General features: G+C 39.0%; 1 protein-coding gene and 1 long non-coding RNA gene across 2 annotated transcripts; one reads left to right on the plus strand and one right to left on the minus strand.

Annotated features, from left to right (window-relative positions):
- The first annotated feature begins 1,070 nt into the window (after positions 1-1,070).
- On the plus strand, positions 1,071-22,827 carry LOC141633582 (G-type lectin S-receptor-like serine/threonine-protein kinase SD2-5). Its single transcript, XM_074446024.1, has 2 exons — positions 1,071-1,608; positions 21,368-22,827. The coding sequence occupies exons 1-2, from the start codon at positions 1,204-1,206 to the stop codon at positions 22,373-22,375; spliced, it is 1,413 nt and encodes a 470-aa protein (XP_074302125.1). The 5' UTR covers positions 1,071-1,203; the 3' UTR covers positions 22,376-22,827.
- LOC141633584 (uncharacterized) lies at positions 22,793-24,477 on the minus strand. The gene is made up of 2 exons (XR_012538382.1): positions 24,423-24,477; positions 22,793-23,137 (listed from the first exon to the last, which is right to left on the minus strand). It is a non-coding gene; the product is annotated as an uncharacterized LOC141633584 (long non-coding RNA).
- Between the last annotated feature and the right edge of the window lie 1,158 nt (positions 24,478-25,635).

The following is a 25,635-nucleotide window of genomic DNA, read 5'->3' on the forward strand; positions in this document are numbered from 1 at the left end:
TCTAACAGAGCGCGTTGCACTTTCGCGGAACGATCATAATCTGAAGGTATGATATGTGTTGTGGGGGGTATCGACCGAAGCTCAGCTAGGAATTCAAACCGCAAGATATTCTCTCGCTGTAAGTAAGTTGTTTCCTCATTTCACTAAAGTGTCAATTCAAATCGAAAGATATTGATACCTAAGTATCCAATTCTTCCTTTACCCAGAATTCTTTTCTTGTCTCTGGCGCCCCTAGTGGGGGATTGTTGGAAATAGGGGCTTATGTGAGGCTTTCCTATTTTTCCAATTGTCCCACATTGGTGAGGAAAAGAGAGTTTCATGTGTTTATATATGTTCTCTTACCTTACACTATCACTAGTGGGTCAAGGGAGGCTTTTGTGGAAGCCTTGCGAGGTGCTTAATTCAGCTCGCACACGCGTGCGCGCGCCGTGCCCGAGCCCGGGCCCGGATTCGGGAATCGGGAATCGGGAACGGCGGGCTATGCCTATCTTTTGGGCCAGAACCGTTTGTTTTGTTATGGACTGAAGTGTCCAGGTGCTTAGTCAATATGACTGTTAGTGGGAGATTAATGTGCTGTTAATGCTCCCCTAATTTCTGCCCTTGACTGCTCAATTACAGGAACCGTTTTTGGCCCTTGCTCTTCTTCCGTTTTCCTATATAAGCAGTCCCTTCACTTCAGAAATGAAACAACATAAACACACTTCCTTCTTCCCTTTCTCTTCTGCTCTCTTAAAAGTTTCTGGGTATTGTTTTCGATCGTTCTAAGTCTCACAGTTCCGAGTGGGGCGGAACTGCGTGGAGATTGTAGTGTTAACCTTGGCGAACTACCGGCACTAGCTGATCGCCACCACGGTTGTACCGGAGAAATAGTTTTCAAGGCAGCGGTTCTTTATACGCGGCACTACCTTCCGGTTTTCGGTATTTCTGATTCTTTTGTCACTGTTTTATTCCTTTTCGAATAACACTGGATATTAACAAGTCTTGTACTAGAATTTCACACTTTTTTCTTGGTACATTACCTGCGTTGTGATATTAACAACCAAAAACTAAAATCCCACAACTTTTCACTAGTGGAAATGAGAATGATAATGACTTTTTGACCCCCAAAAGAAAAAAGAACATAGCTGCCACAACAAATGTAAAAGCATTATCAATTCCAATGTTTAAAAGTAAGTCACTAAAAATTAGAGTGCATAACAACCAATGAAGGCTTTATATATGTTAAGTTTCATCAACTTAGCAGTTTACAAGTTGATATATTCAGGGCACTGTCTGTCTGATAATATTCACATTGGTTATAACTTCACATTGCCAATTCCGGTGGAGTACATTCAAGGGTTTAACGGCAAGGCTTACTTAATGGAAACTGATCAAATGCCTCTTAATTTTCGGACAGCATTGAGTGTTGATGCAGTCGATGGCATCTACTGTTGTTCGCTCCAAGTTTTCTTAGGGAATGTTAAAGTTTGGAGCTCTGGACATCGTTCAATGTTCTGTACTACTTCTCAGAGTTGTGTTCTTGAGTTTACTGAAATTGGAGATTTAAGGCTCAAGGCCTTCAATGGTCAAATTGGTTGGCGTACTGCAACTTCTGGACAAGGTGTGCAGGTAATTCTTCTACTGTTTTTTATTTTATTTTATTATTATTATTTTTAATTGTGTGGGTCTGTGTTTTGTGGGACAGTAAAGTTTTTTTATGTATAGTTGTGAATTTGTAGTGAGTAGTCTTTTCAAAATGGTTTCCGCAAAATGGCTAACTAACGATAATGTGAGGTTGTTTCCGGATGAAAATGTATTTGTATACAGCGCCAACAGCGGCACATAAAATTTGACAGAGGGAGTAATTAAGTATATATGTATGTATTTCTTGTAGTTGGTCACACATTGATGTTTCCTCAAGTTTCCTCAATGAGAACACTGTTGGAAATAGGGGCTTTATTAGCCAAGAGTGCTTTTTCCAAATGTCCCACATTGGTGAGGAGTGGAGTAATTTATGTGTTTATAAGTGTACTCTCTCCTTACACTATCACTAGTGGGTCATGAGAGTCTTTTGTAAAGGTTTGCGAGGTGCTTAATTCAGCCCGTGCTCGGATCGGGATTCGGGATTCGGGATTTAGCAATCGCTTGCGGCGGGCTTAGCCTATCTTTTTGGGCCGGATTCTTTTGCAGTTGTGTTGTGAGAATAAACTGTCTAAGTTCATTCTCACATGTGTCTTATTGATTCAGTCAATAAGACTGTTAGTGGGTGAGCCTTCTGCTCCTGGTTTCGTGCGGTTGACTGCTGCATTCCAGGGAGCACGTTTTTGCTCTTAACCGCCTCTGCAGCTATCAGAAAATACAACTCAACACTTCTCCATCTCTTCTTTCTCTCATAATCATTTCTGGGTAAAGTATTATTTCGTTTCAGATCTCTTACTCTCGAGTGGGCGAGTGTAAAAGGCGACAATAGTGTAATCCTTGGGGACTACCGGTCATCGCTGATCGCCAACACGGTCGATCCGGGCAAATAGTTTTCAAGTCAGCGGTTCTTTATCCGCGTCACTACCTTCCGGTTTCGGTATTTCTGATTCTATTGTCACTGTTTTATTCCATTTCGCATAACAATTTGAAAACTATTTGGTTGCTGTAACTATGTCTGTTATGTCGAAAATTGTTCCTGATATGTCGAAACTGGAGTCATTAGACGGTCACAATTATAAGCGCGGTCCCGAAATTATTGATGTATTTTTGATTAGAAATTGATTACGTTTTATTTAATGACCCGCCTAAGCCTATCACCAATACTGATGCTGAGAAAACCCCTCCTCCCTCTAAAGATGTTAAGTCCAATGAAGAGGATATTGCAAAATTCGTAAAGGACAATAAAACATCTAGGTGTCACATTTTGAATAATATGACAAACACCCTGTTCGACTTACTTGCTGTGAATAAGTCCGCTAAGTTTATTTGGGAGGCTTTAGAAGCTAAGTATGGAGCTGATGACGCGGGGAAAAAGAAATATGTTGTGGGAAAATGGTTGGGATTTCAAATGGCTGACGGGAAACCTATCATGGATCAAGTCCATGTCTATGAAAACTTATGTGCTGATGTTGTCAATGAGGTCATGAAACTTGATGATATCTTTGTAGCCAATGTCCTGCTAGAGAAATTCCCTCCCTCCTGGTCTGATTACCGAAACCAACTTAAGCACAAAAAGAAAGACATGTCCCTTAAGGAACTTATAGGACATATGAGGACCGAAGAGGCTAATCGCCTTAAAGACCTTCCCGCTAGTCAATCTCGTGACATTCTCTTTTGTTCTTTGTTATAGCTAATCTGGTTGAGTCTGGTGGTCCGTCTTATCTTTGAGAAATATAAGGGTAAAGATAAGGTCAAGGTTGGTCGGGGTAAGAACCAGGGTCTGCTAAGAAGAATGGTCCAGGGAAGCATACCAAATAGGTTTCTAAGCTTAAAGTCGCTAAGGGTCCTATTATGCCGCTATGTTTGCGGAAAACACGGGCACAAAGCCTACCAATGTTCGAGAAGAAATCACTGAGGCCAATGTTCTTTGTGATGATGATGTTATTATTTTGTGGTTGTGGAAGCTAATCGGTGGGTAATGTTCTTTGAATGGGTCTTGAATCTTTGGAGCTTCGAGATACCTGTGGCCGATAGGGGTTATTTCTTTGAGTTCGAGGAAGTTGGCGATGGGAAATGCGTCTACATGGGTAACTCTTCATCTGCAAAGATCACAGGTAAAGGCAAGATCTTTCTCAAACTCACCTCGGGGAAAACACTTGCTCTCAGTAATGTTTTTATTTGTACACTCATTGCGTCGAAACCTTGTCTCTGGTGCCTTGTTAAACAAAGCTGGTTTGAAACTTGTTTTTGAGGCTGACAAGGTGGTAATGTCGCGTAATGGGCAATTTGTGGGCAAGGGTTATCTTTCTGGGGGTCTTTTTGTATTGAACACTGATTCTGCTATTAATCATATTGCATCTTCTTCTGCTTATATCGCTGAGTATGTTGATGTTTGGCATGGTAGATTAGATCATGTGAATGTTGACTTCATTAAAAAACTTAGAAGTATGAGTTTAATTCCAAGTTTGTCGAGTCAAGAATTCTTTAAATGTGCTAGCTGTGTTGAGGCTAAATTCACAAAGAAACCTAGTAAACCAGTTACTACTAGGAATACGAGTCTTCTTGAACTAATTCACACCGACCTAGTTGACTTCAAAAATGTTGCAAATAGAGGTGGCAAGAATTATTATGTGACATTTATAGACGATTGTTCAAGATTCACACGAGTGTGTTTGCTTAAAACCAAAGATGAAGCTGAACAATCGTTTATAGATTTTAACACTGAAGTTGAAAATCAACTAGACAGAAAAATCAAAAGAGTAAGGTCTGATAGAGGTGGTGAGTATAAATCTGATTATTTAGCTGCCTTTTGTGCTGCAAATGGTTTAATATATGAGACTAGTCCACCTTATTCACCTCAGTCTAACGGTGTAGCTGAACGTAAAAATAGAACCTTAAAAGAGATGATGAATGTTATGCTTTTAAGTTCTGGCCTTTCTGACGACATGTGGGGAGGGGGGGGGGGGGAGTTGTACTTTCTGCTTGTCACATTCTTAACCGTGTACCTCATAAGAAAATAGACAACACCCTATGAGATCTGGAAGGGCTATCCTCCTAACCTGAGTTATCTTAGGGTATGGGGGTGTTTGGCTAAAGTGGATTTGCCTGACTTTAGGAGACCTACCGTTGGACCAAAGACCTATGATTGTGTTTTTATAGGTTATGCTCAAAATAGCTCTGCTTATAGATTCATGTCTTTGAGTGATCGTTCTATATCTGAGGCTAGAAATGCTGAATTCTTTGAGCATGTTTTTCCATTACAGAAGAATGTTGATTCATCTCCTAGTTTGCCTGTTACATCTATTGATATCTCTTCACATGCTAGTAGTAGCACTTCTATTGATCATGTTGCTGAACCTAGAAGGACTAAGAGACCTAGATGTCCTAAAAACTTTGAACCTGATTTTGTTTCAACATTGCTGTCTGAACATGGTTACACTGTTTGTGCTAGTGATGAGTTTGTTTCAGCATTTTTAATAGAAGATGATCCAAAAACCTATAGTGAGGCAATGAAATCCATTGATGCTAATTTTTGGAAAGATGCTATTAAAAGTGAACTAGATTCTATTGTTTCTAATCAGACTTGGGAGTTGACTGATTTACCTAAAGGTAGTAAACCCATTACGAGTAAATGGATCTTTAAAAAGAAAATGAGACCTGACGGTACAATAGAGAGGTTCAAAGCTATACTTGTAGTTAGGGGCTTTACACAAAAGAAGGGTATTGATTCTTTTGATACTTACTCTCCAGTTACCAAAATTTCGACTATTAGGACTCTTGTCGCCTTAGCTGCTATTCATAACCTTGTTATACATCAGATGGATGTTAAAACTGCTTTTTTGAATGGTGAACTAAGGGAAGAGATCTATATGTCTCAACCTGGAGGTTTTGTGATTGAGGGTCAAGAGAGTAAAGTGTGTAAACTGAACAAGTCACTTTATGGACTGAAACAAGCACCTAAACAGTGGTATGAGAAATTTAACAACACTTTGATAAGTAATGGCTATGTGGTTAACAATTCTGATTCATGTGTTTATTCAAAAATGATGGGATCTGATTGTGTAATTATATGCCTATATGTTGATGACATGTTAATACTTGGTAATAATTTAGAGGTGATAATTAGAACCAAAGAATTTTTGTCATCACAATTTGAGATGAAGGACTTAGGAGAAGCTGATGTTATCCTAGGAGTTAAGGTCATCCGAAACCCCGATGGAATCTGTCTAAGTCAATCTCATTATGTTGAAAAAGTGTTGAGAAAGTTTAATTGCTTTGATGATGTGCCTGCTAGAACACCCTATGATCCTAGTGTACCATTGTGTAAAAACTTGGGCAAGAGTGTTTCCCAAGAAGAGTATGTTAAAATCCTAGGTAGTGTGATGTATTTAATGAACTGTACTCGACCAGATATTGCCTATGCAGTTAGTAGACTGAGTCGTTATACACATAACCCTAGTAATGAACACTGGAATGCTCTTCGTCGTTTACTAAAATCCCTAAAAGGAACAGTTGACTTATGTTTGCATTATAGTAAATTTCTCTTTGTGTTAGAGGGATATTGTGATGCGGCGGGTTGCAGGTAACAATGAGATCTGTTCTACTAGTGGTTATGTCTTTACCATGGGTGGAGGTGATATATCGTGGAAGTCTTCTAAACAGACTTGTATCGCACGCTCTACCATGGAATCGGAGTTCATAGCTCTTGAGTTGGCAGGACAAGAGGCTGAATGGTTGAAAAACCTATTAGCTGATGTACCAGTTTGGGGAGGACGGCTTACACCGATCTCCTTGCACTGTGACTCGCAAGCTGCTATTTGTGCTGCAAAGAATAGTGTCTATAATGCAAAAAAGAGACACATGCGAATAAGGCACGCTGCAGTTAAACAACTCCTTGAGAACGGAGTGAATACTGTGGACTATGTGAAGTCCGAAAGTAATCTTGCTGATCCCTTTACTAAAGGGCTGGCTAGGAGACTAGTCGTTGATACGTCGAGGGGAATGGGGCTTATGTCCTTAGGTCAAGATTGAGACTTGACTAGGTCTAAAGCTTCTATTCCTATGGCGTTGTATGATTCATAGCCTTTATGGTGGTGCTTTTGAGACGCACTTGATGGATTATACACTAGGTTGGACTTAGTTCCTTAATGGCTCATGTGAGAAGTGTTATTGAGAAGCACTTAAGCCACCTACGTAGGTGTAAAGATCATAAGACTATGAGAAGTCTTCAGAACACATCTATTAGTACCGAGGTAAATGCATAGCTCTAAAGAGCGCGTTGCACTTAGAAACGCGGAACGATCTTAATTTCGAAGGTATGATATGTGTTGTGGGGGGGTATCGACCGAAGCTCAGCTAGGAATTCAAATCGCAAGATATTCTCTAACTGTAAGTAAGTTGTTTCCTCATTTCACTAAAGTGTCAATTCAAATCGAAAGATATTGATACCTAAGTATCCAATCCTTCCTTTAGCAAGAAATTTCTTTTTCTCTCTCGGACGCCCCTAGTGGGGGATTGTTGGAAATTGGGGCTTTATTAGCCAAGAGTGCTTTTTCCAAATATCCCACATTGGGGAGGAGTGGAGTGATTTATGTGTTTATAAGTGTAATCTCACCTTACACTATCACTAGTGGGTCAAGGGAGCCTTTCTTAAAGGTTTGCGAGGTGCTTAATTCTGCTCGCAGACGCGCGCGCGCACCGTGCCCGTGCCCGAGCCCGGCCCGGATCCGGATTCGTGATTCGGGATTCGGAATTTGGGATTTGGCAATCACCTGCGGCGGGCTTAGCCTATCTTTTTGGGCCGGATTTTTTGCAGTTGTGTTGTGAGAATAAACTGTCTAAGTTCATTCTCACATGTGTCTTATTGATTCAGTCAATAAGACTGTTAGTGGGTGAGCCTTCTGCTCCTTGTTTCGTGCGGTTGACTGCTGCATTCCAGGGAGCACGTTTTTGCTCTTAACCGCCACTGCAGCTATCAGAAAATACAACTCAACACTTCTCCATCTCTTCTTTCTCTCATAATCATTTCTGGGTAAAGTATTATTTCGTTCCAGGTCTCTTACTCTCGAGTGGGCGAGTGTAAAAGGCGACAGTAGTGTAATCCTTGGGGACTACCGGTCATCGCTGATCGCCGCCACGGTCGATCCGGGCAAATAGTTTTCAAGTCAGCGGTTCTTTATCCGCGTCACTACCTTCCGGTTTCGGTATTTCTGATTCTATTGTCACTGTTTTATTCCATTTCGCATAACAATTTGAAAACTATTTGATTGCTGTAACTATGTCTAATATGTCGAAAATTGTTCCTGATATGTCGAAACTGGAGTCATTAGACAGTCACAATTATAAGCGATGGTCCCAGAAATTATTGATGTATTTTGAGCAGTTAGAAATTGATTACGTTTTATTTAATGACCCGCCTAAGCCTATCACCAATACTGATGCTGAGAAAACCCCTCCTCTCTCTAAAGATGCTAAGTCCAATGAAGAGGATATTGCAAAATTCGTAAAGGACAATAAAACAGCTAGGTGTCACATTTTGAATAATATGACAAACACCATGTTCGACTTATTTGCTGTGAATAAGTCCGCTAAGTTTATTTGGGAGGCTTTAGAAGCTAAGTATGGGGCTGATGACGCGGGAAAAAAGAAATATGTTGTGGGAAAATGGTTGGGATTTCAAATGGCTGACGGGAAACCTATCATGGATCAAGTCCATGTCTATGAAAACTTATGTGCTGATGTTGTCAATGAGGGCATGAAACTTGATGATATCTTTGTAGCCAATGTCCTGTTAGAGAAATTCCCTCCCTCCTGGTCTGATTACCGAAACCAACTTAAGCACAAAAAGAAAGACCTGTCCCTTAAGGAACTTATAGGACATATGAGGACCGAAGAGGCTAATCGCCTTAAAGACCTTCCTGCTAGTCAATCTGTGACTGTTCCTGCTGTTAAAGCTAATCTGGTTGAGTCTGGTGGTCCGTCTTATGCTGAGAAATATAAGGGTAAGGGTAAGGCCAAGGTTGGTCAGGGTAAAAACTAGGGTCCTGCTAAGAAGAATGGTCCAGGGAAGCATACCAAACCGGTTCCTAAGATTCAGAAAGCTGCTAAGGGTCCTATTGTCTGCTATGTTTGCGGAAAACCTGGGCACAAAGCCTACCAATGTTCTGAGAAGAAATCTGCTGAGGCCAATGTTGTTGTGGATGATGATGTTATTGCGGTTGTGGTTGTGGAAGCTAATAACGGTGGGTAATGTTCTTTGAATGGGTCTTGATATCGCTTCGACACACCTCTGTCTGGCCGATAGGGGTTATTTCTTTGAGTTCGAGGAAGTTCTTTGATGGGGAATGCGTCTACATGGGTAACTCTTCATCTCGCAAAGATCACAGGCAAAGGCAAGATCTTTCTCAAACTCACCTCGGGGAAAACACTTGCTCTCAGTAATGTTTTATTTGTACCCTCATTGCGTCGAAACCTTGTCTCTGGTGCCTTGTTAAACAAAGCTGGTTTGAAACTTGTTTTTGAGGCTGACAAGGTGGTAATGTCGCGTAATGGGGAATTTGTGGGCAAGGGTTATCTTTTTGGGGGTCTTTTTGTATTGAACACTGATTCTGCTATTAATAATATTGCATCTTCTTCTGCTTATATCGCTGAGTCTATTGATGTTTGGCATGGTAGATTAGGTCATGTGAATTTTGACTACATTAAAAAACTTAGAGAACTATGAGTTTAATTGCAAGTTTGTCGAGTCAAGAATTCTCTAAATGTGCTAGCTGTGTTGAGGCTAAATGCACAAAGAAACCTAGTAAACCAGTTACTACTAGGAATACGAGTCTTCTTGAACTAATTCACACTGACCTAGCTGACTTCAAAAATGTTGCAAGTAGAGGTGGCAAGAATTATTATGTGACATTTATAGATGATTGTTCAAGATTCACACGAGTGTATTTGCTTAAAACCAAAGATGTAGCTGAACAATCGTTTATAGATTTTAAGACTGGAGTTGAAAATCAACTAGACAGAAAAATCAAAAGAGTAAGGTCTGATAGAGGTGGTGAGTATAAATCTGATTATTTAGCTGCCTTTTGTGCTGCAAATGGTTTAATACATGAGACTAGTCCACCTTATTCACCTCAGTCTAACGGTGTAGCTGAACGTAAAAATAGAACCTTAAAAGAGATGATGAATGCTATACTTTTAAGTTCAGGCCTTTCTGACGACATATGGGGGGGGGGGGGGAGAAGCTGTACTTTCTGCTTGTCACATTCTTAACCGTGTACCTCATAAGAAAATAGACAACACCCTATCCTCCTAACCTGAGTTATCTTCGGGTATGGGGGTGTTTGGCTAAAGTGGGTTTGCCTGACTTTAGGAGACCTACAGTTGGACCTAAGACCTATGATTGTGTTTTTATAGGTTATGCTCAAAATAGCTCTGCTTATAGTTCATGTCTTTGAGTGATCGTTCTATATCTGAGGCTAGAAATGTTGAATTCTTTGAGCGTGTTTTTCCATTACAGAAGAATGTTGATTCATCTCCTAGTTTGCCTGTTACATCTATTGATATCTCTTCACATGCTAGTAGTAGCACTTCTATTGATCATGTTGCTGAACCTAGAAGGACTAAGAGACCTAGATGTCCTAAAAACTTTGGACCTGATTTTGTTTCAACATTGCTGTCTGAACATGGTTACACTGTTTGTGCTAGTGATGAGTTTGTTTCAGCATTTTTAATAGAAGATGATCCAAAACCCTATAGTGAGGCAATGAAATCCATCGATACTAATTTTTGGAAAGATGCTATTAAAAGTGAACTTGATTCTATTTTTTCTAATCAGACTTGGGAGTTGACTGATTTACCTAAAGGTAGTAAACCCATTACGAGTAAATGGATCTTTAAAAAGTAAATGAGACCTGACGGTACATTAGAGAGGTTCAAAGCTAGACTTGTAGTTAGAGGCTTTACACAAAAGAAGGGTATTCATTATTTTGATACTTACTCTCCTGTGACCAAAATTTCGACTATTAGGACTCTTGTCGCCTTAGCTGCTATTCATAACCTTGTTATACATCAGATGGATGTTAAAACTGCTTTTTTGAATGGTGAACTAAGGGAAGAGATCTATATGTCTCAACCTGAAGGTTTTGTGATTGAGGGTCAAGAGAGTAAAGTGTGTAAACTGAACAAGTCACTTTATGGACTGAAAAAAGCACCTAAACAGTGGTATGAGAAATTTAACAACACTTTGATAAGTAATGGCTATGTGGTTAACAATTCTGATTCATGTGTTTATTCAAAAATGATGGGATCTGATTATGTAATTATATGCCTATATGTTGATGACATGTTAATACTTGGTAATAATTTAGAGGTGATAATTAGAACCAAAGAATTTTTGTCATCACAATTTGAGATGAAGGACTTAGGAGAAGCTGATGTTATCCTAGGAGTTAAGGTCATCCGAAACCCCGATGGAATCTGTCTAAGTCAATCTCATTATGTTGAAAAAGTGTTGAGAAAGTTTAACTGCTTTGATGATGTGCCTGCTAGAACACCCTATGATCCTAGTGTACCATTGTGTAAAAACTTGGGCAAGAGTGTTTCCCAAGAAGAGTATGCTAAAATCCTAGGTAGTGTGATGTTTTTAATGAACTGTACTCGACCAGATATTGCCTATGCAGTTAGTAGACTGAGTCGTTATACACATAACCCTAGTAATGAACACTGGAATGCTCTTCGTCGTTTACTAAAATACCTAAAAGGAACAGTTGACTTATGTTTGCATTATAGTAAATTTCCTGCTGTGTTAGAGGGATATTGTGACGCGAACTGGGTTGCAGGTAACGATGAGATATGTTCTACTAGTGGTTATGTCTTTACCATGGGTGGAGGTGCTATATCGTGGAAGTCGTCTAAACAGACTTGTATCGCACGCTCTACCATGGAATCGGAGTTCATAGCTCTTGAGTTGGCAGGACAAGAGGCTGAATGGTTGAAAAACCTATTACCTGATGTACCAGTTTGGGGAGGACGGCTTACACCGGTCTCCTTGCACTGTGACTCGCAAGCTGCTATTTGTGCTGCAAAGAATAGTGTCTATAATGCAAAAAAGAGACACATGCGAATAAAGCACGCTGCAGTTAAACAACTCCTTGAGAACGGAGTGATTACTGTGGACTATGTGAAGTCCGAAAGTAATCTTGCCGATCCCTTTACTAAAGGGCTGGCTAGGAGACTAGTCGTTGATACGTCGAGGGGAATGGGGCTTAAGTCCTTAGGTCAAGATTGAGACTTGACTAGGTCTAAAGCTTCTATTCCTATGGCGTTGTATGATTCATAGCCTTTATGGTGGTGCTTTTGAGACGCACTTGATGGATTATACACTAGGTTGGACTTGGTCCTTAATGGCTCATGTGAGAAGTGCTATTGAGAAGCACTTGAGCCACTTACGTAGGTGTAAAGATCATAAGACTATGAGAAGTCTTCAGAACACATCTATTAGTACCGAGGTAAACGCATAGCTCTAAAGAGCGCGTTGCACTTAGGAACGCGGAACGATCTTAATTTCGAAGGTATGATATATGTTGTGGGGGATATCGACCGAAGCTCAGCTAGGAATTCAAATCGCAAGATATTCTCTAACTGTAAGTAAGTTGTTTCCTGATTTCACTAAAGTGTCAATTCAAATCGAAAGATATTGATACCTAAGTATCCAATCCTTCCTTTACCCAGGAATTTCTTTTTCTGTCTCGGACGCCTCTAGTGGGGGATTGTTGGAAATAGGGGCTTTATTAGCCAAGAGTGCTTTTTCCAAATGTCCCACATTGGTGAGGAGTGGAGTGATTTATGTCTTTATAAGTGTACTCTCTCCTTACACTATCACTAGTGGGTCAAGGGAGCCTTTTTTAAAGGTTTGCGAGGTGCTTAATTCAGCTCGCACACGCGCGCGCGCGCGCCGTGCCCGTGCCTGAGCCCGGCCCGGATCCGGTTTCGTGATTCGGGATTCGGGATTTGGGATTTGGCAATCACTTGCGGCGGGCTTAGCCTATCTTTTTGGGCCGGATTCTTTTGCAGTTGTGTTGTGAGAATAAACTGTCTAAGTTCATTCTCACATGTGTCTTATTGATTCAGTCAATAAGACTGTTAGTGGGTGAGCCTTCTGCTCCTTGTTTCGTGCGGTTGACTGCTGCATTCCAGGGAGCACGTTTTTGCTCTTAGCCGCCTCTGCTTGGCTATATAAGAGCCTCACTTCAGCTATCAGAAAATACAACTCAACACTTCTCCATCTCTTCTTTCTCTCATAATCATTTCTGGGTAAAGTATTATTTCGTTCCAGGTCTCTTACTCTCGAGTGGGCGAGTGTAAAAGGCGACAGTAGTGTAATCCTTGGGGACTACCGGTCATCGCTGATCGCCACCACGGTCGATCCGGGCAAATACTTTTCAAGTCAGCAGTTCTTTATCCGCGTCACTACCTTCCGGTTTCGGTATTTCTGATTCTATTGTCACTGTTTTATTCCATTTCGCATAACAAACATGGCTTGGTAGTCTTTGAGACATCGAGCCGTGTTTTAACAATGTTTATTTTCACTTTGGTTTTTGAGGTGTGAAGAGCAGTTTGGATACGTTTTGAACTCAAGTTATATATATATATATATATATATATATATATATATACATATATATATATATACATACATATATATATACATATATATATATACATACATATATATATACATATATATATATATATATACATACATATATATATACATATATATATATATAACTGGGTTAAAACCAAGTGGTGTTAGTCCAGTGGTAACCGGGTTAAACTTTAAAGCTTGCAGAAATGCAGGAGTTGAGAGGTCCCGGGTTCGACTACAAGCTGAGGCGATGATCACTTGGCCACTGCAGCCCCTGAAGGGGGTGGCTTACATGGTCCATGTGATGGTGCGGGAATGCATGTGCCCGGAGATTCAACCCCCTCGTCATTAAAAAAAAAAAAAAAAAAAAACCGGGTTGAAACATTGTGGATGCGCCACGTGTCATACTCGGCATTTAATACATCATCAATATTAAATACAATGTATTAATTACATGTAATAAAAATATAAGTTTTAAATAATCACCATCGATCAATTACCAATTTATTAATGTCGTCTTTTACGAGATAGGTTTTAGCTTTCAATTTTAATAAAAAATATATTAATTGCTTCTATTCATACTTAACATTTAATATGCATGAATGAAGAATGAAGATATTCATTCTACATACTAATAAGCGGAACGTATACACAAAATTTTTATATTTTCAAGATACATACATTGAGATTAAGAGTATTTGTTTTTTCAAGATACATACATACCAACGAGGCAACCACCATGTTTTTCAACACAATATTTAGGATATTCAAACACTCTTAATAATTTGTCTGTTATGTACACATTCACTACTCAATATACTTCTCTTCGGTGCACACACCTATAAATATAGAATTATTTCTCCTCACAGCAAGACACTACCAAGTACTAAAATTTAGTTTCGTGTTGCTACATACAATCGTACGTCAATCTTTAAAAACGTGAGAAACAAAATGTAAGTTTTTCAATTTGCTAGGTCTACACGGTACAATAGCCTCATTTGCAGGTCCGACATTGCACGCCAATTTGAATGATATGATTAGCTAGAAACGATAAGGATGACTGTAAGGTGAAAGAGCAAGCATCCATATCGTAGGAGGATATGATGACCTTGAATATTTTTTGGATGCAAATTCCTTATTGGTCCAAGAAACCAACTTTCCTATTGACAATAGTTTGTCAAATATTTATCAGCCACAATTATTATCAAGTCGATGATGAATATTCATTGAAGTGAGGAGTAGAAATAGATCAAGTTGAAATGAGGAATTTCGTGAAAGAATAAATCGGAGGAGTAAAGATAAGTAAAAGAAAGAGATTGTCTGGTCTTTTTTTTTTTTTTTTGAAGATTGTTTCAGTTAGAAATAGATAATCTTTGCAAATTTTAGAGCTATATTAAGTAATATGCATGGGAAGGTTGTCGTGCAACAAATCAAAGAAATAAACTCAATCCAACTTCTTTTTTTTTTTTGAAGAGAACCCCGGAGGTTCTACTGCATTACTATTAAATCAAAATTAACAGCATCGTTCGCGATCAAAGGTAGTTCCTCCGACCAAACAAACTTACCAACTACTCTAGGGACAGGATGGGCTAAAGCATGAGCCACCCCATTGTTCAAACGATGAGTAAAAGACCAAACAACAGAATTGAAAAAAGAGCATAAAGAAAAAATGTCCGCTAAAACTAAATCAAACACGCTTCTGCCAGGACGGGATTTTCGCAGAGCTTCCACCACTTGTAGACAATCGCTTTCCACAATAATCTTCGTATGACCTCTTCGACGAGCTTCCTTGACTCCCTCCAAGACCGCCACAGCCTCCACAATTCGAACCTCCCACAGTTGTTCCAAAACCAAAGTCGCCCCCCAGATCACCCGACCTCGACCATCCCTACACACCATTCCCAAACTCACGCCCATTCCTTCGTGTACCCCCGCGTCGACATTAATTTTCACATACCCTTCCGGAGGAGCCACCCAACCTTTCCTCGCCTTTTCCCTTCCCCGAACTCCCTCATCTTCCCGACTGCTCTTCTTCACGTAGCCCCCTCCCTCAATTTCCTCCATGACATCTCTTATCCTCTTCACCACACCACCTGGATCCACTTCCCGCAGCTCAAAAACAACCTTGTTTCGATGTTCCCACAAAGCCCAGCAACCCACCATGAACCATCCACACTCCCGTGGCCCAAACACCTTCCACCGAGATTCAATCCAATCTCTCACACTCCCTCCTCCCACGTCCTCCTCCTCACCCGTCAACCCCAGTTCCTCCCAGACCCTTTGAGCCACCCCACAATCCCGGAATAGATGTGCACTCGATTCAAAACAAGAATTACAAAAGGAACAAAAAGAGGACTCACCTCGAACTCGAGAAGCGATGTTTGCCCTTGTTGCTAAAGCCGCATTTGACAATTTGCCAAAAGAAGAGCTTCACGCGAGGCCAAACCGGGATTTTCCAGAGCCTAGTCCAGAGCCATTTCTCTTTCTCCCAATTTGAAGCACCCCCGATCTCCAGAAAATCACTTCCTCCCACCAACAGGCGATATGCCGACCTGACAGAGAACACTCAATCTCTTTCCGCACTCCAAAACCAATCGTCACAAGTAGCGGTCTCACTGAGTCGAATGTTCTTTATTCTCTCCCCTTCGAAACTCAAGAAAAGACTATCCACCAGCTGCTCATTCCACGAACGTCCTCCTTCGCTCAACAGACCCACCACCATCATTCCTTCAAAACCCGGGGGCTGGGGTGAAATAACCCGTCCCAACTAATTCGCCTCCACCCAAGCATCCCCCCACACTCGTGTCGAAAGGCCGTCTCCTATACGCCGTCTGAGCCCCAAGCCTAGAGTTCCTTTCGTCTCATAAATACTCCTCCAGGTATAGCTAGGATTATTACCAATGTTTGACGACAAAAAATCCCCATTTGGGTAATATCTAGCCTTCATGACTCGAGCCCATAAACTCCTTGTCTCCGTAGTGAGCCTCCATGCTTGTTTGCTTAGTAAGGCCAAGTTAAACAGCTTGAAATCTCGAAAACCCATGCCGCCCATACCCTTCGGTTGACAAAGCTTACTCCACGAGACCCAAGAAATACCTCTCTTCCCCTCCTCGTGCCCCCACCAAAATCTCGACATCATCCTCCGCAGCTCCTCACAAAAATTGACGGGAATTTTGAAAATACTCATAACATAGGTAGGGAGTGAATTGGCAACAGCCTTTAAGAGAACCTCCTTACCAGCCCTAGACAAGATTTTTCCACGCCAACCTTCCAACCGTTTACTCAGCTTGTCCCGAAGAATATTAGTTAGCACTTTTTTTTACCGCCCCACCACCGTAGGCAACCCCAAATAACGCTCCTGTTCCTCGACTTCAATAATGCCCAACCTCGTTGCTAGATTGATCCTCTTCGTCCTTGGTACCCCCTTACTGAAAGAGACAGTAGTTTTATCTAAGTTTACCAGCTGCCCAGAAGCATATTCATATCGTCGCAAAATATTACTCACAGCTGCAGCTTCCTCCTCCGTGGCCTTAGTAAAGAAAATACTGTCATCTGCAAAGAGTAAGTGGGAAATTTCAGGAGCCCCAGCTGAGACCCGAACCCCATGAATGACCCCATCTGCCACAGCTCTACGCATTAACTCAGATAAGACTTCCGCACAAAGGATAAACAAATAAGGGGAAAGAGGGTCCCCCTGACGCAGCCCCCTAGTAGGCCGAAAACCACAATCCAACTTCTTGATTAGCAATATCAACTCACAAACAAGGAGTATTATTTGTATTTATTGATTGGAGTCAAGGACGAAGCTCGGACCAAATTTTAGCCCGGGCCGAAATAATTTTAGGTTCACTAAGCATGTAAACATCATATTACCTTTACATTAGAGCGCGCAAGTGGGAGAGGGACTATGAGATGTCACAAGCTCGTGATCGTCACAAGCAAGACCGTCTGAAACCCACTACTTGACAAAACCCAAAGTCTGCCTCTTCACTTTTATCCATTTCGGCAACACAAAGCTAATCACTTAAGCTTCTAGTAATCCCATCAACAAAAAAGCACATCCTCACTACTGCTTCTCCATTTTTATGCAATTAAAATTCATATTATTCCCAACCTCCATCATTGTTTATTTTCTAATGGCCCTTAACGATGACGTAGCAATCAATAAAAGACTACTAATTTTACTAATCTAGAAGGGAAAATAGATTAGACGAGAAATTACCTCTATTTGATCTCTAAAGACAGAAGTTTCTATGGCAAATGAGCAAATCAGCAATGAAGAGTATACGTTTTTTGTTTATTGTGATTCTCCGGTTTTTAATATGACACAAATTTATGTGCTTACATAATTTAAGAATGTCAATTTTTTAATTATGGTAGTTATTTTGCAATTATTTTGTTTACAAATTTAACCATTCATTTCCTTGTTATGCAAGAAGGATATGGAGAAGATTAAGGACAATTGTTTTTTTTCCCAATATATCTTTATGTATAAATATTTTTCAAAAAGTCTGCCGGGGCCGCGGCCCGGCCAGCCATACCTATGCTTCGCCTCTGATTGGAGTATTGGACGATGAACAAGATGGTGCATTGCTCGGTAAAGAGTAATTCATTAGTAGTCATGAATCGTTGTAATAGCCCGAAACGTAGTAGATACGGATTGAAGGAAGATCGACTAGGTATGGAGCTAGGAAGATTTACTAGAGGAACAAAGAGTGAAAGGAGTTTTGTCCTCGAGAACGTTAAACGAGATTAGTAAATTTTACGGGTTCCTGAGTAGTTATCCATATACGGAGTACTATGGATCATACAATTAACTTTAAGTTTTAATTAGTAGTATATACTCCCTCCGTCCCGGTCATTTCTTGTCCTTTGATTTTGGCACAAATACCAAAGAAAGGGGAGGGAGCCAATTACTAAATGACAAGTGGAATAAATTGAGGTTGAATGATCAAATCACTCATCAAATTCATTCTTAAAATAAAAAGGACAACAAATGACTGAGAAACCTCAAAATGAAAAAGGACAACAAATGATCGGGACAGAGGGAGTATATTTTGAGGGGGTCTGCTCATACACACAGTACAAGGGTAGGTATGATATAATATTTTTTTATATATACAAGAATGAGTTTATTGTTATGTTTAAGACAAGTAAATGACTTTGATATTATATTAAAATAACTAGATATTTTATTTAAAAAGTCTTTCATATAAATAATTATTACAACTATATAAATTTTAAATTCATGACGTAAAGATTATATATAAATCAAAATAAAAACTCATTATAAGGAGACACTTACTGTTATGAGAAAAAAATGGTAATTTAACAATTACTTTTAGTAGGTAATTGAAAAAAACGAAATTAGCTAAAAAGTGAAACGGATGGAATCGAAGAAACAAGAGTATGACTACGAACCTCCGTTGTAGTAATGCTTTAGATATCTATTTTTTATTGTTGTGTTGTGTATCAATTACCTATTACACAATAATTTACGTGTTCAAATTATGTACTTAAAGAGATATCAATTTGAATGAATTGTTTTTTGTAAAAAAGCTGAGAGTTATAAATGATTTCTTCGTCGTAAATTAATATATAAAGCTGGGTTGAATCGCTGTGGATGCGCCACGTGTCAACCCATCCATAAATATAAACATTAATTATAGTTGAACATTAAATATAAACATAATAAATGTTGTATAAATCTCAGCATAATATTAACTAGAGTTTAATAAATATACGTAGTTGCTAAATCCAACACAAGAAACGCTAAATCCTACACATTTTGTACCTCTTTTTCCGACTATGCCCCTCTCATTTCTCACACAATTAGAGAGACTCCATAAGAAAGTAATGAAATCTCCCCCATAAAAACCCAAAACTCCGACCACCTTCCCCTGCCCACTTCCTCCGGCCACCCCCAACCCCCTCCCACCGCCGTCCACAATTTCCCGGAGCACCACCCAAAGCCGATCAGCAGCACGTGCCAGAACAACCTATGACCAACCGCCCCACACCACGTCCTACACCAATCATTCACGAATCGCCTGACTCCAATCGCTCCAACGACCACCACGCCTGACTCCCACCGCGCCAACTCCACAAATCGACCACTTAGCCGTCGACCAATCCTACTCCGGCCAAATCTACAACCACCACCTTCTTCAACTACCCATCCAAACCTAATTGTTAAAAAACCCCTTTTTTAACAAAAAAAAAACACATACAATCAATCGATTAAGAGACAAATTGCCGATAAATCTGAAAAATTACTTCTTATATGTGCAAATTAATTCATAATTGTCGAATTATTAGGTATTGTGTTTATGAATTAGTAGGGTTTGAGGGAGAGAAGAGCGAGACTTCTTAATTTTGTATTTTTTTAAGATAAGGGTAATTATGGAATAATAGAGGGAATATGTGCGGGATTAAGTAAAATAGTGTGCGGGATTTAGCATGTCCCTAAATATATTATAAAATTACATATAACAATTACGTGATTTGATTCTAAATTTATTAAAGAAATATTTTGATAACAATTCTAAAATGTAAATAATTAAGTTCATTACGAAAAATGATTTCAATTGAGTATAATTTTCATTATATTTATTGAAATATTTTGATATGTAGATATGATCAAAGTGAGTGTCTCATAATATTTTACATTTACGTAAAAAAACATTTTAAGAAAGTTATACAACTTAGACCACTAAATCATTAAAAAAAATATATTTTGAAGAGTCATTTATGTATTAAAAACAGAACTTAAAAAAACTATTAACAGATGAGTTTTTATATCGTGAGAATGAAAAAAAAAATTATATTGCGAGAAATTGAATACATATGAGATTTTGATAGGTTTAAATAGTGTGATAACGAGTATGTGTACGAGTATGTATGTACACAGTGATCGTGAGTGGATTTGAATAATCAAAACTAAAAGTAATAATTATTAAGTCTTATAGTATTATAAACGATATGAAAAAGTAGAAAACATATTATAGTTTTCTTTAATATCTTTAATTAAATATGTATATTTCAAGCATAAAATAGTGATCATGACTAGCTAAATATTAGTTTTAGTTAAATATTTTATAGAATGAAATCTAAAAAAATTAAATTTGAGAAAAATTAACATATTTGTATTTATAATTAAAAATATTAAAGGTTATATATAAATTATATTATTTATCTATAATTATAATAATAAAATTTTAAAACAGGCCGCGCGAAGCGCGGGATACTACCTATTACAGAGGCGTAGCTACCTAGTAGCATGGGGTAGCAGCCGCTACCCTAAATCCCAAAAATTTGACTAAGAAGACGAAATTTTGCTACTCCATATATCGCCGATATGTGTCAAAGGATAAATAAATAATACGTTTAAGGTAGCATCAGAATGTACATGGTCTAGTGGTAAAGTATAAGTACATCTCTCAGGAGAGTCGTGTTTGACTCCTACAATAAGCAATTTTTTACACTAATATCTCTCCTAATATCCCATTCTCTAATTCCGAACTCCATTTCCCTCGAAGGCCCGTTTATAATTTTTTTTGTATAATCTTTATATTGTAATATTATTATTTTAAATTATATTTTATTTAGATATTTATATAAGTATGTTATAATATAATAATTTTTAATATTTTATAATTTTATTTGTTTTTAAAAAATATTTATATTTAGTTAGATTTAAAAGGTGAGAAAGTGAAAAATATATAATGACAAAACGAGCTCGATTCGAGTTCGAGCCGAGCTCGAGCTTCAATTTTTTAGGCTCGACGAGCTTGAGCAAAAAAAAATGCTTAATGAAAGGTCTTAACTACCTAGGATTTGAGGCACCGTCATTCCCGTCAACAACCACGTCAATTATTGCGAAAACATTTTTTTTGTATTTACAAATTGAAAGTGTAGTTCTTATTGACAACAAAAAAACGAATTGTTTATAAAAAAAATTCTATGTTGTTATTGTGCTCACGGCTTCACGCTACTTTCGCTACCCCAAATTTTCAATCCTGGCTCCGCCCCTGCATATATATATATATATATAACACCCACAAAATAAGTAACTAGAGTTCATTTTGGTTTGTTTGAATGCAGAAATTGCAGCTGTTTGATAGTGGCAATTTAGCCCTGGTTGATGCCCAGGAAAACATAAAGTGGCAGAGTTTCAATTTCCCAACAAATGTGTTACTAATGGGGCAAAGACTCAGTGTAGCTACTCACCTCACCTCATCAATTCCTACTAACAATTCCAACTCATTCTTTTCATTTGAAATTCACCATGACAAGCTTGCTCTCTACTTGAATTTAGGTAGTAATGACATCAAGTATTCCTACTGGGAGTTTCACCCTTCCGCCACCCGTAACATTACCTACATTCACTTGTCTTCAAAGGGTCTCTATTTGTTCGATGACAAGTATCGAAATTTCTCACAAATTCTTTCTCCGATTGAACAACCAGTACGTTTTCTAGCACTCGCTAATGACACGGGAAACCTCGGTCTTTACTACTATTCACCTTACAAAGATAAGTTTGAGGCATCATTTCAAGTCCTGAATGCTACATGTGACCTTCCTCTAGCTTGCTCACCTTATGAAATTTGCACATATTCAAATACTTGCTCATGTATAAGATTATTAACAAACCCGGGAGATCATACTTCGAAATTTGACTGTGATCAGGGAATAACAGGGAAACTCTGTGGGAAGAAACAAGTAGAAATGATTGAATTGCAGGATTCTGGGACACTACTAAGGAATTCAACCACAATGACTAATGTTAGCAAGGATGAATGCGCTAATTCTTGCTTAAATGACTGTGATTGTGCTGCTGCATTATACTCATCGCGGATTGGTGAATGCATGTTCTATGATACAGTCAGAGGAGTTAAACAGGTTAATAGAGGAAGTGGGTTGAGTTATTTGGTAAAGGTTCCGAAAGGGAGTACTGGAAATCAGAAGAAAAGTGGTTTAAGAAAATGGGTTTTGGTTCTAATAATAGCAGCTGATGGGTTGATACTGTGTGTAGTAATTGGAGGGCTTGGCTACTTCTTGATTTGGAAGAGGAGGAAGATGTCTAATGATTGCAACAGTGATGCTTCATGACCATCACGAGTCATTCACGACCCTAAATCTGAGTCGGAATTTATTAGATTGTAGTGCAGCAGAACAGCCATATAAAAATGACAATCGATTCTGCAGTAGGAATCGATATTCAATGCCATGACTAGAGCTGATACACAAGCAACTACAACTTGTCTTTGTGCAAAGCTGGTACAGTGATGTTTCGAGTTTGAATCTCGACAGTATCAAAATTATTCTTGTGGCCATTACACCAAAAGATTACTGTCTTTGTAATTACCATCTTTGTAAGAGTGAAAAAAAATTAGAAAACCCCACATCACGTGGGTGTTTACATCAAAAGTATTATGTTTAGGTCGATATTTTTACAGAGAATCGACTATTTTGGAATGCCTCGATTGCACTTGTATTGAATCAGATGTTTCTCATTGACACACATGATTAAATAAAAATTCCAACTTTACAGTTTATTCAAGCACATGAGTCGAAGGCTAATATATGTTACAGTCGCCTTCCATGGACGATGAAAGGAGACATAAATCAGCGCATAAATCTAGTTCCTCATCATATGACGAACGTCTACTGAACAGTGTGAACAAGTGGTGGCTTGATGTATACCACACTCCGTTCTTCGAACCGGAATTGGAACATAATGTCATTAGATGGTAGTAAGCCAAAGAAACATTGCTCTGCTAGAGAGGATGCCTTCTTCAATGAATCAACGTGAGACCACAAGAACTCCACATGACGCCTCTCCCCTGATGCCAAGCCCGCATTTTCACCAATCTGCAAATCCAAAGGACAACCTATTACTCCACGTAAATCTACACAGTATCAAATGTGATCACATTAAAAATCACGATATTTTGTAGCCTTCTAGGTGGAATAACCATTTCTTAATTCAAAGAGTAGTGATTCCTTTTCTCTTTGCTATAGTTATGGATGAGTTGACAAGGGATATTCAGGACGACATTCCTTGGTATATAATGTTTGCGGATGATATTGTGTTGATTGATAAGACAAAAGAGGGGGTTCAGAAAAAGTTGGAACTATGGAGGCATACTTTGGAGACTCGTGGATTTAGGTTAAGCAGGAGTAAGACCGAGTACTTGAGGTGTCAGTTCAGTAACGTGGCGGGGTCGAGATCGACAGAGGTGGGGAGTATTATTTTCGATAGAAATGTTGTTGGGCAGATTAATATATCTGAGATCTATTATTCAAAAAGATGGGGAGTTAGACGGAAATGTGGCTCACAGAATTAAAGCGAGATGGTTGAAATGGAAAAGTGCTACTGGGTTTTTATGCGATAAAGATATGCCCCATGGATTAAAGAGAAAATTTTATGCCGTGAAACATTAAATATGAGTATGGCAGAGATGCGTATGTTGAGGTGGATGTGCGGCCATACAAGGAAAGATCGATTAAGGAATGAGGTGATTAGGGAAAAGGTGAAAGTGGCGCCAATAGAGGACAAGATGATGGAAAACCGACTAAGATGGTTTCGCCATCTGAGAAGGAGACCTATGAACGCACCAGTTATTAGGCAGTTACTTCGGGTGGGGAACAGAAAAGGTTGCTAGGGGTAGAGGGAGATCAACACAGACATGGCTGAGAGTGATCGAGCACGATATGAGATTTCTCGGGTTTGATAAGGGAATGGTGACGGAGAGGGCAATGATACATGTGGATTTTTAGCATTTGACGTTATTTGATATATTTAATGTTTTTCATTTAATTTTTAAAATTTATTTGTTTCTTTTCGGATTTATTACACCTTTTTACCAACAACTTTCTTATATATTAATACTTGGTTAACTTTTAAGTTTAAGTTTTATTTCGATTTTCAAAATCGTTTTAATTTTTATTCTCGATTTACTTGGCTTTCGTATTATGTTTCACTCCCCTATTGTTTTTCACTTTTTCATTTTTGTTTTTCGCATTTTGAGGTGTGCGTTCACACATGGACGGTTCTAAAGGATGATTCATGTCAGCCGACCCCAAATCATTTTGGGATTAAGGTTCTGATGTTGTTGTTGTTGTAAAGAGTAATGATTCCAGGAAATAAATTTACCTCCATGTTACATCTGAATTCCCATTCGGTTTTACCAATCAAGAACTTCATCTCTCATTGATGTTATGTCCATCATCCTTTGTTGAACATCAACAGAAAAGTGTATGACGTGTCGAAAGTTGAAAGTGAGGATCTACGAAGTCGGAAAAAAATAAAAGAAAGAACATAATTGTCAGATCTACCTAATTGATTAAAACCATTTGTGATCATTTCTGGAATCATGGTGTTGAACGCTTCAGTTGGTATGATGGCCTCACAAGTGCGAGACATAGTGCCAGAGTATGCATTGATGCCAACATTGTTTTCTTGCAATCCAACTGTTGGTGTATGGGGGAGTATATGAGGTAGAGTGGAGATTAGTTGTTTGTTTAGTTGATTAATCGAAGGTTGATTAGTTGGAGTTTAGTTTGAAGGAATTAGTTTGTATATTGATTTGTTGTGAATTTTGTTGGATACATGAAATGGGAGGGGAGTACCTCTATTTATAGTGCTCCTCCTCCTTCTCCTACATTCTTGGAATTCTCTAGAATAGAGCATTCTAGAGTGACCTAGACTTAGTACGTTTCTAGAGTTCTCTATACATACAAGACATCTCTAGAAGGTTCTAGACTTCTCTACACATATCTAGACCATACATGATCCTTCTAGAGTATTCTAGACTATTCTAGTAACTTCGACATTATTCTAGAACATTCTAGAAGTTTCTACATTATTCTAGAATTTTCCGAAACCTTCTAGAACACTCCAGAAAAGTCTCACACTTCAACACTCCTCCTTGAGACTTTTGGAGTGACGCCCAACTTTGATCTTAGAAACTCGAACCTTGCGGTCGGTAGAGCCTTGGTTAAAATGTCAGCTAGTTGGAACTCGGATGGGCAATGGATAAGTTCCACTTCCTTTTCTTGCACGGCATCTCGAAGTGCATAGAACCTCACTTCATGTGCTTTGTCTTCTTTCAAGCACACTTTGGATTCTTCGCGATGGCGATTGCTGACTTGTTATCCACCATAACCTTGGTTGCTCCTTCTTGCTTGTAGCCTAAGTCCTGAAGTATCTTCCTTAGCCATATTACTTGATTGACTGCTGCTGAAGCTGCAACGTACTCGGCTTCGGCTGTTGACTGAGCTACGATATCTTGCTTCTTTGAATTCCATGAGAATACTCCTGAGCCAAAAGTAAATGCATAGCCTGAAGTACTTTTCATGTCATCTAC

Source organism: Silene latifolia, chromosome Y (assembly GCF_048544455.1).
Source record: "Silene latifolia isolate original U9 population chromosome Y, ASM4854445v1, whole genome shotgun sequence".
Classification (NCBI taxonomy): domain Eukaryota; kingdom Viridiplantae; phylum Streptophyta; class Magnoliopsida; order Caryophyllales; family Caryophyllaceae; genus Silene; species Silene latifolia.